General features: G+C 41.8%; 1 protein-coding gene and 1 long non-coding RNA gene across 3 annotated transcripts; one reads left to right on the forward strand and one right to left on the reverse strand.

Moving 5' to 3' along the window:
• The first annotated feature begins 787 nt into the window (after positions 1 to 787).
• Positions 788 to 6,826, forward strand: LOC103716203 (uncharacterized). Of its 2 annotated transcripts, none has more exons than XR_015975771.2 (3): positions 788 to 1,597; positions 4,955 to 5,050; positions 5,497 to 6,826. It is a non-coding gene; the product is annotated as an uncharacterized LOC103716203 (long non-coding RNA). The 2 variants fall into 2 exon arrangements; XR_015975772.2 differs by having other exon boundaries at positions 4,960 to 5,050.
• Positions 5,200 to 11,612, reverse strand: LOC103716202 (protein ECERIFERUM 26-like). The gene is made up of 2 exons (XM_008804112.6): positions 10,962 to 11,612; positions 5,200 to 6,395 (listed from the first exon to the last, which is right to left on the reverse strand). Exons 1-2 carry the CDS (start codon positions 11,391 to 11,393, stop codon positions 5,526 to 5,528), a joined length of 1,302 nt encoding a protein of 433 aa, XP_008802334.3. The 5' UTR covers positions 11,394 to 11,612; the 3' UTR covers positions 5,200 to 5,525.
• Between the last annotated feature and the right edge of the window lie 639 nt (positions 11,613 to 12,251).

Consider the following 12,251-nt stretch of genomic DNA (forward strand, 5'->3'; position numbering starts at 1 on the left):
GGGAACGGTTCGAAATCTAGGCTATGGTGTGGTGGGATGGATTTGCACGCGAAGCATGTGTATAGAGAGATCAACAGTGCAGAAGATTGGGTGGCCTTATATGTGGTCAACCACTCCAGAAATACTCTTTGGATGGAAAAGAGAAAGCTCGCTTCGGAATTTATTATTTTTCGATTTTTTTTTGACTATATTCATCCTCGTGTATTCATCCTTGTAATGTGTGATATATCCATTTTAGCACAAAAAATAAAAGTATCAAGTCTAGTTGAATTACGTAATCTAATTGACCTTCTAAGAATTATAAAGGGTAAATCTCAGCTCAGCTTTGATCAGATCAACCGAAAATAAAGAAAAAAAAAAAGGCTTTGGTCCAAAATTTTACATCTAGCAAGTCAAGCATTAATTCAAGTCAGAGCTAATTGGAAGATAGTTTTCATACAACTTGCCATAAGAATTGGTTGTATCAGAGGAACCTCCTCCTTCTCAGCTTTTCGGCTTGGCTCATCCGACAACAAAATTCCATGGGAATAGATGAAATCAGAATAAATCTGTACCATCTAATCACTGCACCTCTGTAGGAAATCCTCTCAAATTTGCGCACCCGTATACCATATCCAAATTTCCCGTCCAATTCGCTAGAGAAGATCTCGTCCGTACGTTACAGCGCCAGAGCATCCGCACCATATTTTGTACATCACGGCACCATATATTAACGGATACTGATCGGCGTCAAGTCTACGCGTCAATACCTTACAAAAGGGCGCCCCCCCCCCCCCCCCCCCCCCGGTAAAAAAAATAGCATGATTAATAACCCTTGAGAGTTTTCATCTTCTTGGTCTCTATTCGATCTCATCTTCTATTTGCGTGGAATTAGATGTTGGTTTCGCGGTTTCATCTTTCTTAAAGTCATTAGAGAATGCCTTAGAAGTCACTGAGTTTCTTTTGCAATTTTTTATAAAAAGTTTCTCGTAAAGAAAACCATACAGTTGTCGTCTTTTCCCCCATTGTTGGGTTAAGTGTCGTATGCCATGTAGAATTCCTGATTTATTGATACATTTGATGATACTAAAGTCATATACAAAGTATTTTGCCACAACTTTCATCAAATTTGCTTCTTGATCATTGATTTGTATATAAGTCTAGCTAATCTCTGTTTTTAATTTACAAAAATAATTCCATCTTTGTTAGTTTTCTTTCTTTTCTATAGCGTGATTAAGAACCCTAGAGTGTTTTCATCTTCTTTCACTCTATCTGTTCTCATCTTCTATTTGCATGAAATTGGACGTAGGCTTCATGGTTCCTTCTTTCTTAAGACGTTAGAGAATAGATTAGAAGTCACTGGGTTTCTTTTTTTGTAAAGAAAGCCATAAATTTGTCATCTTCCCCTGTCTGGCGTAGTACACAGAATGGAATTTCTGAGTTTTGAAATTTACAGTTGTTTAGCTGCAATTCTGTTCCTCAAGATTGATCCCCCATTGTGCTGTATGGAATAGTGGCACGGAAGAAGCCAACCGGATTGAAGGTGCGGATCTTTATGTCAAGTCAGCTCTTGGACTGTGTTTCGTGCTTCTTGGGGCGTTTTAGGGCTTTAACAGTGGCACGCTCGTTTCTATTGCCATCCTTGTGTTACATCCCAATGCCTGGTGCATACTCTAATTTGTCAGTTATAAGTTTCTGCAAAATGCTTTGGTTTTCTCAATCACATCTGATTGTTACCCATTATAATCTAACTTAACCTGCTAGAAGGATTTCTTGATGCCATGCTTGTTGGGTTCCTTTTTTATGTTCATGTTTATCGTTTACTATGGAATAATATGCTGATATTTTTTGATAATACATGTATTTTATGGTTCGAACAAGACACTGAAGATTGATAGGGTGTTTTCATTTTCTAGTACTATAGATGAATATGTTTTTTCTTCCCCTTGATCAACAGTTTCTATATTAAGCATAGAAGGGATTTGGTGATGCATCACAGCAATTGGTGCATTAAAGAGGGAGTTATTGTGGTTAGACTCTTGTAAAACGAAGAACACATGCGTTACTCCTCCTTTTTTTTTGTATATGTAAAGATTTTATGAGTTAACAAGGTGTCAAATTGGTCAGGCTTCCACCTCGTATGCTACACTTGGGCCTTTTCCAGTGGATTGGGGAATGGAGATTTTTTAAGGACATCTGCAGAATGGGATCGGTAGCTCTAGGGGGACACACCAATTGTGAAAGTTGGTGTGCTATGTGAAATTGATATAGGAGTTGATTGTCGGTCTTGACAATACGAAACTAAAATTCATATTTGGTTTTAAAGGGATTTAATGAATGGATACTCAGATGTCATACTCAGATGGACACCACCCTTCGTTCCTTTCCCCTTGGCCGGAGACTACCCGCCACCTCTAGCCACGGTCGCCCGTGACGGTGAGCCACACTTGCCGCCATCGGCCCACTCGACGCGGGTGTTCTGCCCTCAACCCGCGAGGTCCCAGCGGCTCCATCTACAGCTGTTGCACCACCCTTCGCCGATCGGTTGGGGGCTCTCGCTGGCGGCAGGGAGGCGCTCCGGAAGTGCCTCCTTCCTTTCTCTTGCCGGTGTGGGTGCAGACCTTCGAAGGAGGACGATGACGCCGATCTAGGCAGCTGATCCAGCTCATTCATTCTCGCCCCCGAAGCTCTGGTTGACTTGGCCGGGCTCCTAGCCCGCTTCATCGGGCTTGGGCCCTGTCCACAGGCCAGCCTGGTATTAGCGGCCTGGACCGATCCCACCTAGCCCGGCCTATCATGGAGCAACAGGCTTGAGCTTGGGCCCGGATCCAGCCCGACCGACACGGCCCGCCCTGGCTCGGCTTGTCCCAGCTTGCCCAATAGAATGGTCTGGCCCATCCTCCTGGCGAACTCTGAGTCCAACTCGGACCCCGCATCGAGTTGGGTCATCTCGGTGTCTTTCATCGCCGATCCGCCCACCACTTCCTTCTCCGCGACCTCCTAGCCAACTTAGTTGGCTTTTGCCACCCGTCAGTATCCATGAGCGACTCGGGGAGGATCGGTACAGCATGGGGGGAACTCGGCCCCGATTAAGAGGGCTTCTGCACCTGCGTTCGGTCGGCCTTCGATGCGGTCGGCTTCTTCACCGGCTTGTTCGACTTCAGCTGCCGTATCTTGGTAGTTGTCAACCATGGACCGAAGGGAAGCCGGCTCACCAACTCGTCCCCCTCCTTCAACTCAGGTGTCGGCTCCTGTGGAAACTCCTCTGTCCCAATCTGCTGGGTACGATGATCTTCCGGTTCTCCGAACGTCGCTGAAGTCGTGGGAGGAAAGGGGCAAGGCCCCTCTTCGTACCCAAGTCGGGCGCACTTGTAGCAAAAAATAGGAAGGTTTTCATAGCGAAATGCCTGCCAGTGTAGGTCGGAACCAACCTGGATGAAGGTCCCAGACCGGATCGGCACATGCGCATCCAACTCAATTTTGACATGGGTGAAGCCTAGTTGGTCGGTGACTTTGTCCAGTGCCAAGGGTCGGCCAGCCTTCGCCGCTATGTCCCAAATCATCTCCTTCGCCCAGTACTCCATCGACAGACTTGGCAACCTAAGCCAAACAACAACCCGGCACAGCTGACCGGCCCCCGGAACGAAGTTTGGCTGCCAGCACTTTATGGCAAGGAGCTGACTGGCCACCAGCCAAGGTCTGGCCTCCATAGTTGCCTCCCGATCCCTCTCACTCCGAAATCGGAAGGCAAAAGTCTCGTCCACTATCAGGAACTCCTCGACATCGTAGTCGAGCTTTTCGGCCACCCGCAGCTCCCGGCTAATCCACTCCACTGGCACTCGGCGACCCAAGCTGCGCATGATCACCGCGGTATCTCGCCACGCCACCCTAGCCATCTCCATCTTCTCCGATGATATCTCCACCACATCCGTAAACCGTCGTTTCAGGGCTTCCAACTCCGCAGCCGAGATCTGATGATTGGTCCAGGTTGGCAGCTTCGATAGTCCCTGCGCCACATCCGACCCTTCTCAACCGCCTTCAAATGAGGCTGCGCCAGCTTATCGCCCAAGCCCACTGCCTCCGTCTTTCCCGGTTCAACTGGATCCCGCGTGGCCATCCTCCACAGCAACCAAGTATTCGATGAAATGCTCCCAATACTAGATGTTTTTTTAGGTTTTTTAAATTTAAGGCATGCATCTTTATATCTTGTATTTCTAGTTGTTCATTTGATAATCGGTACATATGCTTTTTTTATTAGCATACCTAAAATTAAACTCAGTTTATTAAGAATGTTGTTTTTTTTAAGGTTAACATATTATGCTATAATAATACAGGTCCGAAAGTGGGAGATAATGTATATGAATTTTTATTATTTTTTTCTTAGTTATTTATTTTTTTTATATATTTTAAACATTTTATTATTTATTTATTTGAAATACCAATTGTATATGTCCTTGCATAGTGATATGCTGTATGCGATACTTCGCCTACATGCATATCACAGCGGCTTTGGAAGGATAAAATTGCTTTACTGTGACTCAGGAGTCATGGGTTAAAAATGTAGATATTGCTCTCTTCACACAGGGTTAGGGCTGGTGTAAGAGGAGTTCCAGAAAATTTTAAGCATGGGAATAAAAGTATGGAGAAAATTTTAAGCATGAGAATAAAAATATGGAGTGATTGTCACATATTGAAAAGACCAATGCTGCATGCAGCCAAAGCCCATAACTTGTTTCAGTTTCGTTTTCTTTTAACCAATAGAAATGCTCATATTGTGACTCCTTTTTCTCATGTTGAACATATGAAGGGCTCAGAAACCTTACTTGGATTTATTGATTCATTTGTACTCTCATGTGCTGCCTTGGAAATATACATAGTGCTCTTTATTTCATTATCTGAGAGAGAATGTGGGTTTCAACTTTTTAAAACTGATATTGTGAGTGCCCTTCGTATGGCATGTCTCATGATATACAAGTATAGCAAATATTCTGAATTGTTTCTGGAGGCGCTGCTGCTACCACTGAAAGAAGACAAGAAAATTGGAAGCTTTAAAGCAAGAAAATGAAAGCAGGTATCACTCATAAGCTTCTAAATGTTTGGTTTAATGCCTTTCAATTTATTTACATAGGTACATAAGCATTACTTATATCATGATACATAAGTTCAAAGGTTAAATAATTGAATATGCAAAGCATGATTTTCTGATTATACTCTCCAAACTTTCTGAAACACGATACCATTGTCACAGTTTTTTTATTATAATATAGTTACATAAACTACTTCTAATTTATATCTAACATAATACAGTACATTGACAATGGCCAGGATTCCTTTATTGTAGCTTTGCAACCTGACAAAATCCGACATATAACTTGAAAACCTGTTATGCCAGCAAAACTAAACCCTACTGATTCATACAACATGCCTAGATAATAAAAAAACTGTGGCACCCTATCATGTCTTTCACTTCCTCATAGTATGTCTTCATTTAGAGCATTTTACACATATTCTTGACAGATGTCCCCAGAGAAAATTCTCATGTCTGCTCAAGCAACACCCCATGCACTCTGAAGCTCCTCCTGAAGTGGAGGAATCTGATCTTCTGGTAGGATGAGCATTACCATTTTGCCTCCGTCGCCACCACTGCCATAAGTTTGTTGGGGACACTGAAGCACCAGCACTGCTCCTTCATCACCTACGCCATCGATACTGTACTCTACATGAATGGGCTTTTGCCCCTTCAGCTCCAACTCATACAATGGAACCCCTTCCATGTCAATAAAAGTCAGATTTGCACCATAAACAATAAAATCTGGTGTTCCACTCTGGCTGTCCACCAAATCTTCAATCATCTTTGTTTCAGCCACTTCCTGTTTAGCAATCATGGATGCTAGCTCCGAGATGGCAACCTTGGAAGGGACGAAGTCTGACACAACCGTGCTTATCTTTTGCTCATTGCTAAGAAGCCCACTTCTTTTTGCTGAAGTGTCATTCCTGCAAATTGTCACCGACTTGGGCCCTTTGTCTTTTCTAATCTTTGACAAGCATTGCCAGATCAGAGCTGAAATGATTTCAAAGGATGAAATTTGACCTGATTCCTTGGCTTGTAGCTGCTTAATCTTCTCTTCGGTAATTTGGAAGGAGTGTGTTGCCATTTTACTGTCGTTAAGAGATAGCCAGGAATCTCCAACATGCTCAACCTGCTTGACTGGAAGCAGTTCCATGGAAGCAGGTAACTTTATAGGAGTCTTCTCTGTTTTGGTTTCAGGACTGAGGAGGTGCTGCTGGCATTTAGGAGGACTATTGCTGAGCAACTGCGCCCACAGGTTGATAAAATTTGTAGCCGTTATTGCATCTCCAAGGATATGAGACCAGCTGAATCCAATTGCCATTCCTCCACACTTGAACCGAGTAAACTGGAAAAAAAATGGCAGAAGGATAAAAGTGAACAGTTGATAAAATTATCCAACTATACTCTGGCGGTTAGAGTACTTTTAGCCCGATAGAAAGTGATAATAAGACAATGAACAGTGTGCTTATTCAAGGGGTTGACCGAGGCGAACAGTTTCACCACCAAACAACGAACCAATCGATATGTGCCGATAAGGATTAACAGTCTCAGCCATCAGCCGTCGCGACATATATGTATATGATGCATGGCTGCTGCCTGGCATCTAGAACGTATTATGCTCGCCTAAGCAGTCCGAAGGACCTGAGGTAGCACAATCACATGCAAGAATACGCACATGATATTATTCACGGAGCACCACATTTTGCTGAATTTTTTTTTTTCATACTCTTGCCTCTCTCTATTTTGATTTATGCATCGGAGGTTTTTTGCCGGAAACTAATTTCTTGTATTTCTTTGTTATGTGGATCCCTACAACTAAGCATATTCTCAAGCCGGACGCTATCAACCTACAGTGCGAGAAGGTAATACAGATTTAAAACGGAGTATGAAATCCCTTAATAATTGAATCAGTTGCAATTATGGATGTAAATGAAGCTGGATACACCTATCAGTTTCCAACATTATATATGGATCCATATTTGTTGCGATGTGCTCGACACTTACATATTTAAATTGGATTCGATGGTTATCAAAACCCAGATATAAAATATAATTTGAATAAATATCAATCAAGTATCCATATACCATAGACCTGTCTCAATAACTAGAGTACTCACACTTTGAGTAGCCTGGGCCAATTATTTGATGGAAGTTATTTAGCTGAGTCCTGAGTCGTAAGCTTAAATAGCGCGCTGTTTGGACTTCGACCCATTGGGATTTTTTTTTCTCGTTATTTTTCGTAAGTAGGTCTCTTTTTTTTTTTTTTTTTTGGTGAAAAAATAGGAGGGGAGGGGGAGGGACCAGCCCACCCGCGTAGCAGCTCTCATTCCACCAGGGAATGTTCGATACAGGTCGTAGGTTTCGCGTGCCTTCCCCGATCCGTGGGCTCACCCCACTGGGCTCACCGCAACACGTGTGGGTATGTCATCCCAGCGCCACCTTGATACAAGTGGAAGGAAAGCATAATCGCCAGCAAGACATCCGGGCGTGGGGCATCCGGTTCCCTAATTTAATCGACGCCCGTGCGTTTCAAATCCGGACAACTTGGGCGGAATTATCGTCCTCTTACCAGGCAAATAGGTCTCTTGTTCGCTCTCCCATTTAAATATAGGAGGAAAGTGAAACTGACTTAGGGGCTTGGTGGGGAAGCAAATTTTTTAGTCCATATAGAAATTTCTATAGGTGCTGCTACAAAATCTGCAGCGTTAAACAAGATTTCCCTCGCACGAGAAAATTAAAAAAAAACCAGCTATAGGATGATCTTATTCAAACAAGCCGATACAGGGTAACGGTTCTAAAAAAATAAAAAAAATAAAGACATTAAAAATAATAGAAGGTACTATCTCTCGGCCTTGCTGCGAGAGGCTAGGATCTGAAGTGGTTGCTGTGACTAAGGTTTGTTGAACCAATAATAAGGACTGTATTGGTCGGCGACCAGCACGAATCAGTACTGTCCCCTCTTGGGTCCCCGTCCATAAAGAATCACTCCCATGGCCAATGCCACCTGTTTCTGGTGATGCTTTACTTCCGACTGATGGATAGCGCGCGGCGCCACAAATGCTGTGAGGACTGAGGCCCGATGACGATGGCGTATGAGTTATGACCCCGCATCGCCATCCAGATAAGTGACACTTAGCTAGCCTACCCTAGTTATTACATTATTTTTATACTAGATACCTATCAATTTTACAGCCTCTAAATTTTTCCGTTAGGGATCATTGTGGTTCGCGGAAAGCATTTTTTTTCTAAAAATATGATTCTTAAAAAGCAGATTTCTAAGAAGATGATGCATGGAAAAGTATTTTTGGCATGTTTGGTTGATAATGAATAGATGACAGATTTTCAGAGTGCTTATGTTTGATTGATTATCCATTTTTCTGAAAAAGTTGTGTAATTCCTATTATACTCTTAATAAAAATTAGGTTTTTAATGCCTATTTAATGCTGAAGGGCTTTTTTGGAAAAAATAAAAATCGAGTGATTCCTGGCTCATGGGAAAGATATTCCCAAGAAACGTGGGAATCATATTTTCATGGGAATACAACTTTTTCATCTCTCTCCTTTTAAAAATCTAACCAAACAAGAGGCATCTCATTACTTTTCTATTGACCACATTTTTTCCCTTCTTTTTTCCGCGAACCAAACGAGCCTTTAGGTTCAAATTAACCGCCTCTCTAACCCTAGGGAATCCCATTGGTTCTACTTTGAAGATCGCTATAGTCGATATTTCTTCTGAATTGTCGGTTATTTTATTTTTAAATTTTTACCAATAGATTTATTCTAAGACTAATTTAATAAATCCGATTCAAATTAAAAAATAAAGAAAAAAAAACACTTCTCTAACTTAGACCAATGGCTATATTCACATTATGACCTTATTTATTTCACAAATTGGGCCAATTTTTACGCCCATATCGGGTCCAAACCCTAGTCACACTCTAGAATATATCATGCGTAAAAAATGATGAGGTTCAAGTTAGCAATCTAGCATCATTACTAGAATATGGAGTTCAGGGCGAACAGCAGCACAAGTGCATCAACAAAATAAATTTTGAGATGGAATCTGGTGAATAAATGTCGTGACGATAGCTGGAAATCGGCCGCATGTATTCTTAGGGGTTTGAGGGAGTAGGTTCCTTATAATTATTATAAATTTAGCCAGATAAGCTAATGAGGGGCATTATAGTTTCCAACCCAAGGCCAGCTTCCCCACCTCCATGTACGTGATATTTATGGTTGTGGCTTTCCTAAAGAATTAACTAGGTTTTTCTTTTTTGAGAAAAAAAATAGAATTAACTAGCTAGTTAATCCCCTTTTTTTTGAAGCCGTGGTCCTAGTTGTTGGTTTTAGAGAAACTAAGACCCTGTTTGGAGGAGCTGTTGAAAGTAGATCTATTAGAAGTAGAGCTTTTATAAAAAATTATTTGCTATTTGGTAACTACATTTCTAAAGTGTTGTAGCACTTTAACATTTGTTTGGTAAACAACTACTTTTGTATGACAAAATGACCGTAATACAACAGAGCATAATAAATATAATATATATTAACACATAAATATATGATATAGTATAATATTATTATAATATAATATAATATTATTATAATATAGTAATAATATTACATTGGGTTTCTAAATAAGGGTATTTTTGTCAAAAAAAAGCTTTCTGACAAAGTTAAAAACAGCTTTTGGGGAGAAGCTCCAATTTTTGGCCCTCCAAAAATTCTTCCAAACAGAGCCTAACTTAATGGCAATAAAGCAAACTTTATTGCCATTAAGTTATTTTTTTTATTTTTACGAAAGTCGAGAAAGTGAAAGCAGAAGAGTGCATGAGGGTATGCGTTGCCTATCCCGTGACTTTGCATTAACAAACACCAACCGAAGGCCTCTCCACATCATCCAACTGTTGACATCTAATCTGAGGTCCTGGTACAAGATTCCCATGACTTGGAGTTCACCTTGCCGCTTCCAATCTTAAAAAGAAGTTTCTTTCCGCAGTGTTTTTGGATGCCCAATAATTCTAGGAAGGGCGTCTGATAAAAAGAAGCATCCAAGTTTGCATGCATTAAAACTATAGTATGGTACTAAGCACCCATATGGCCACGCACCATATGTTGACCAGCCTACGAGCCGATCGACGAAACAAGCGTACGATGAATGAAGCCCATAAGAAAGAAATGAGACGATCGGCATGGTGCATGACTACATGATGTAAGATATAATCTCCTGCAAGCCGGAGGCCACTTGTGGCTCATTTGTTGGCCAACATGGAGTGCCTACATAGCAGAAATTACATCGCGCATCACTTGGCGATGCACCACATCATTATGAGCTTGTCTCAGATTGCCGCCTCGCACATTTTATCTCTATTTGTTCCTGTGGTGCACGGTTGCAAACATGGTGCAGGTTATAATTTCTCCCTACATATATAGGAGCAACATGGCCTACATGTACCCCAAAGGAATTGCACTCCTTGATAATTAAGATGGAGATCTAAATTTTCTCCTCGATCAAGGTGTCTTAATTTGCTTTGCTGTTTATTTTTACCTAAAAAAAATCAATAAGAGCAGAGATCTAGCATGATTTTATAAACAAGTATTCTGCAGCACAAATTGACTTTCTCAGATGAGGCTTGATGATGATGGTTATGGTCCTAGTCTTACGAACAGAAGTCGACCATGGCCTTCAGACGGAATAGGACGGGCACAAAGGTCTCTTTCCAAGTAGTTTACTGTTTACCATAAATCTGGACCTTGACGTTCATGGCCCACTGTATATACTAACATCTATTTCCAATTAGTTGATCAAAGCCTTTCAGGTTTATTATTCTTCATGACTATCGTACGGATGTGATAGTCATCTGATGATGAAATTTATAGAAGTAATAAATAAGATAAGGAGATTAGAGGACCACCTGAATAAAGACGAATGGAGAGAAGTGCAAGTCAGGACCAAGCACCTTCTCCGGCACAAGTTGTCTCCAACGAGACGAGTCCTTGATCTCCAGCCACTCCTCAAGGGTCTGGCCGCACTTCGTCTCCACAATCCTGACTCCACAGTCGTTGCACTTGACAAATGGCCGGCCGGCCTCCGTTCGCCGGATTCGACCGGCCACCGGGTAGTAGACATCCAGCCACGGGAACATGGGCTCCTTCAAGGCCTTAATAGTGAGGCTGTCGATGATTTCGTCCGCCTTGAAGTAATACACAGTCCTTAAGTAGTGCAGCTTCATGACTAGATCGATGTTCGCAAGCTCGTAGACGGCAGCCTCGCCGGTGACGCTGCCGGGGACGACCGTCGACAGCTTGCGGCCATGGATGGCGGGCAATTCAGCTTCAGCAGCCATGGTTTTGGATTGCTATGAGGCCAAAGATGGGAAGGAAAGAAAGAAGAGTAGTATCACTTGGAAGCCATGCATTTGGTGCGCTTGACTTGAGAGGGCATACATATATAGCGGAGAGAAGGAGCTGCTATCGAGACGGGTGGGAGTTTTAATTGGAGGCAGCGTCCTTAAATTATTATGGAGGGCGAGTTTGGGCGGTTGGCGTAGCACCTAAATCTGGTTAAGCTGAGGGGGCGGGGAAGAAAGCACTTTAATTTGCCACTATTGACGTGGTGAAAAGTGGGGGCCAACCCTGTGTTAAAAGCTCTGGTCACAATGGGGTCGACAAAAGGTGTATGTAGAAGTCCCGCCTCAACTACATCCACCATGCTTGATTTTTGGAACTACCATTGGGAGATGTGGCTATGCTATTATCATCCTATATATATATATATATATATATATATGGTCCGTAGAGAATTTTTTCGAACAAGCTGATGCATGAAAATATGATATCTGTGAAGGTAGTTTTTGCATGTTTGGTCGACTATGAGAAAATGGCATATTTCAGAATAAAAGTTAAGTAAAATACATATTATACTTTTCATAGAGGAAAAGACTTTATTCCATTCTTTCTAAAAGTTTAAGTGCATCTTTGGAAACAAAATTACTCTAATTTCCAGCTGCCGGTGGGAATTGGTTTTTTTTCATATCCTACATGGATATTTCTTTTCTATGAAATGCTGAAATGTTATTTCCATGGGAAGGCAAGTTTTATCTCTTCTTTTGAAAACTTAAACCAGATGTGAGGCATGCATTTCTCTATTTTTATGTCGGCCATACTTTTTTTTCTCCTCTCTCTACTAACCAAACCAATGAAGC

Source organism: Phoenix dactylifera, chromosome 2, assembly GCF_051530095.1.
Source record: "Phoenix dactylifera cultivar Ajwa chromosome 2, Ajwa_hap1_PhDact_Kaust_v1.1, whole genome shotgun sequence".
Lineage (NCBI taxonomy): Eukaryota > Viridiplantae > Streptophyta > Magnoliopsida > Arecales > Arecaceae > Phoenix > Phoenix dactylifera.

Coding starts and splice junctions, on each gene's coding strand:
- LOC103716202 (XM_008804112.6), bottom strand. CDS start 11,393: ATGGCTGCTGAAGCTGAATTGCCCGCCATCCATGGCCGCAAGCTGTCG. Junction 6,396..10,961: donor CTCCATTCGTCTTTATTCAG/GTGGTCCTCTAA, acceptor TTTTTTTTCCAG/TTTACTCGGTTCAAGTGTGG.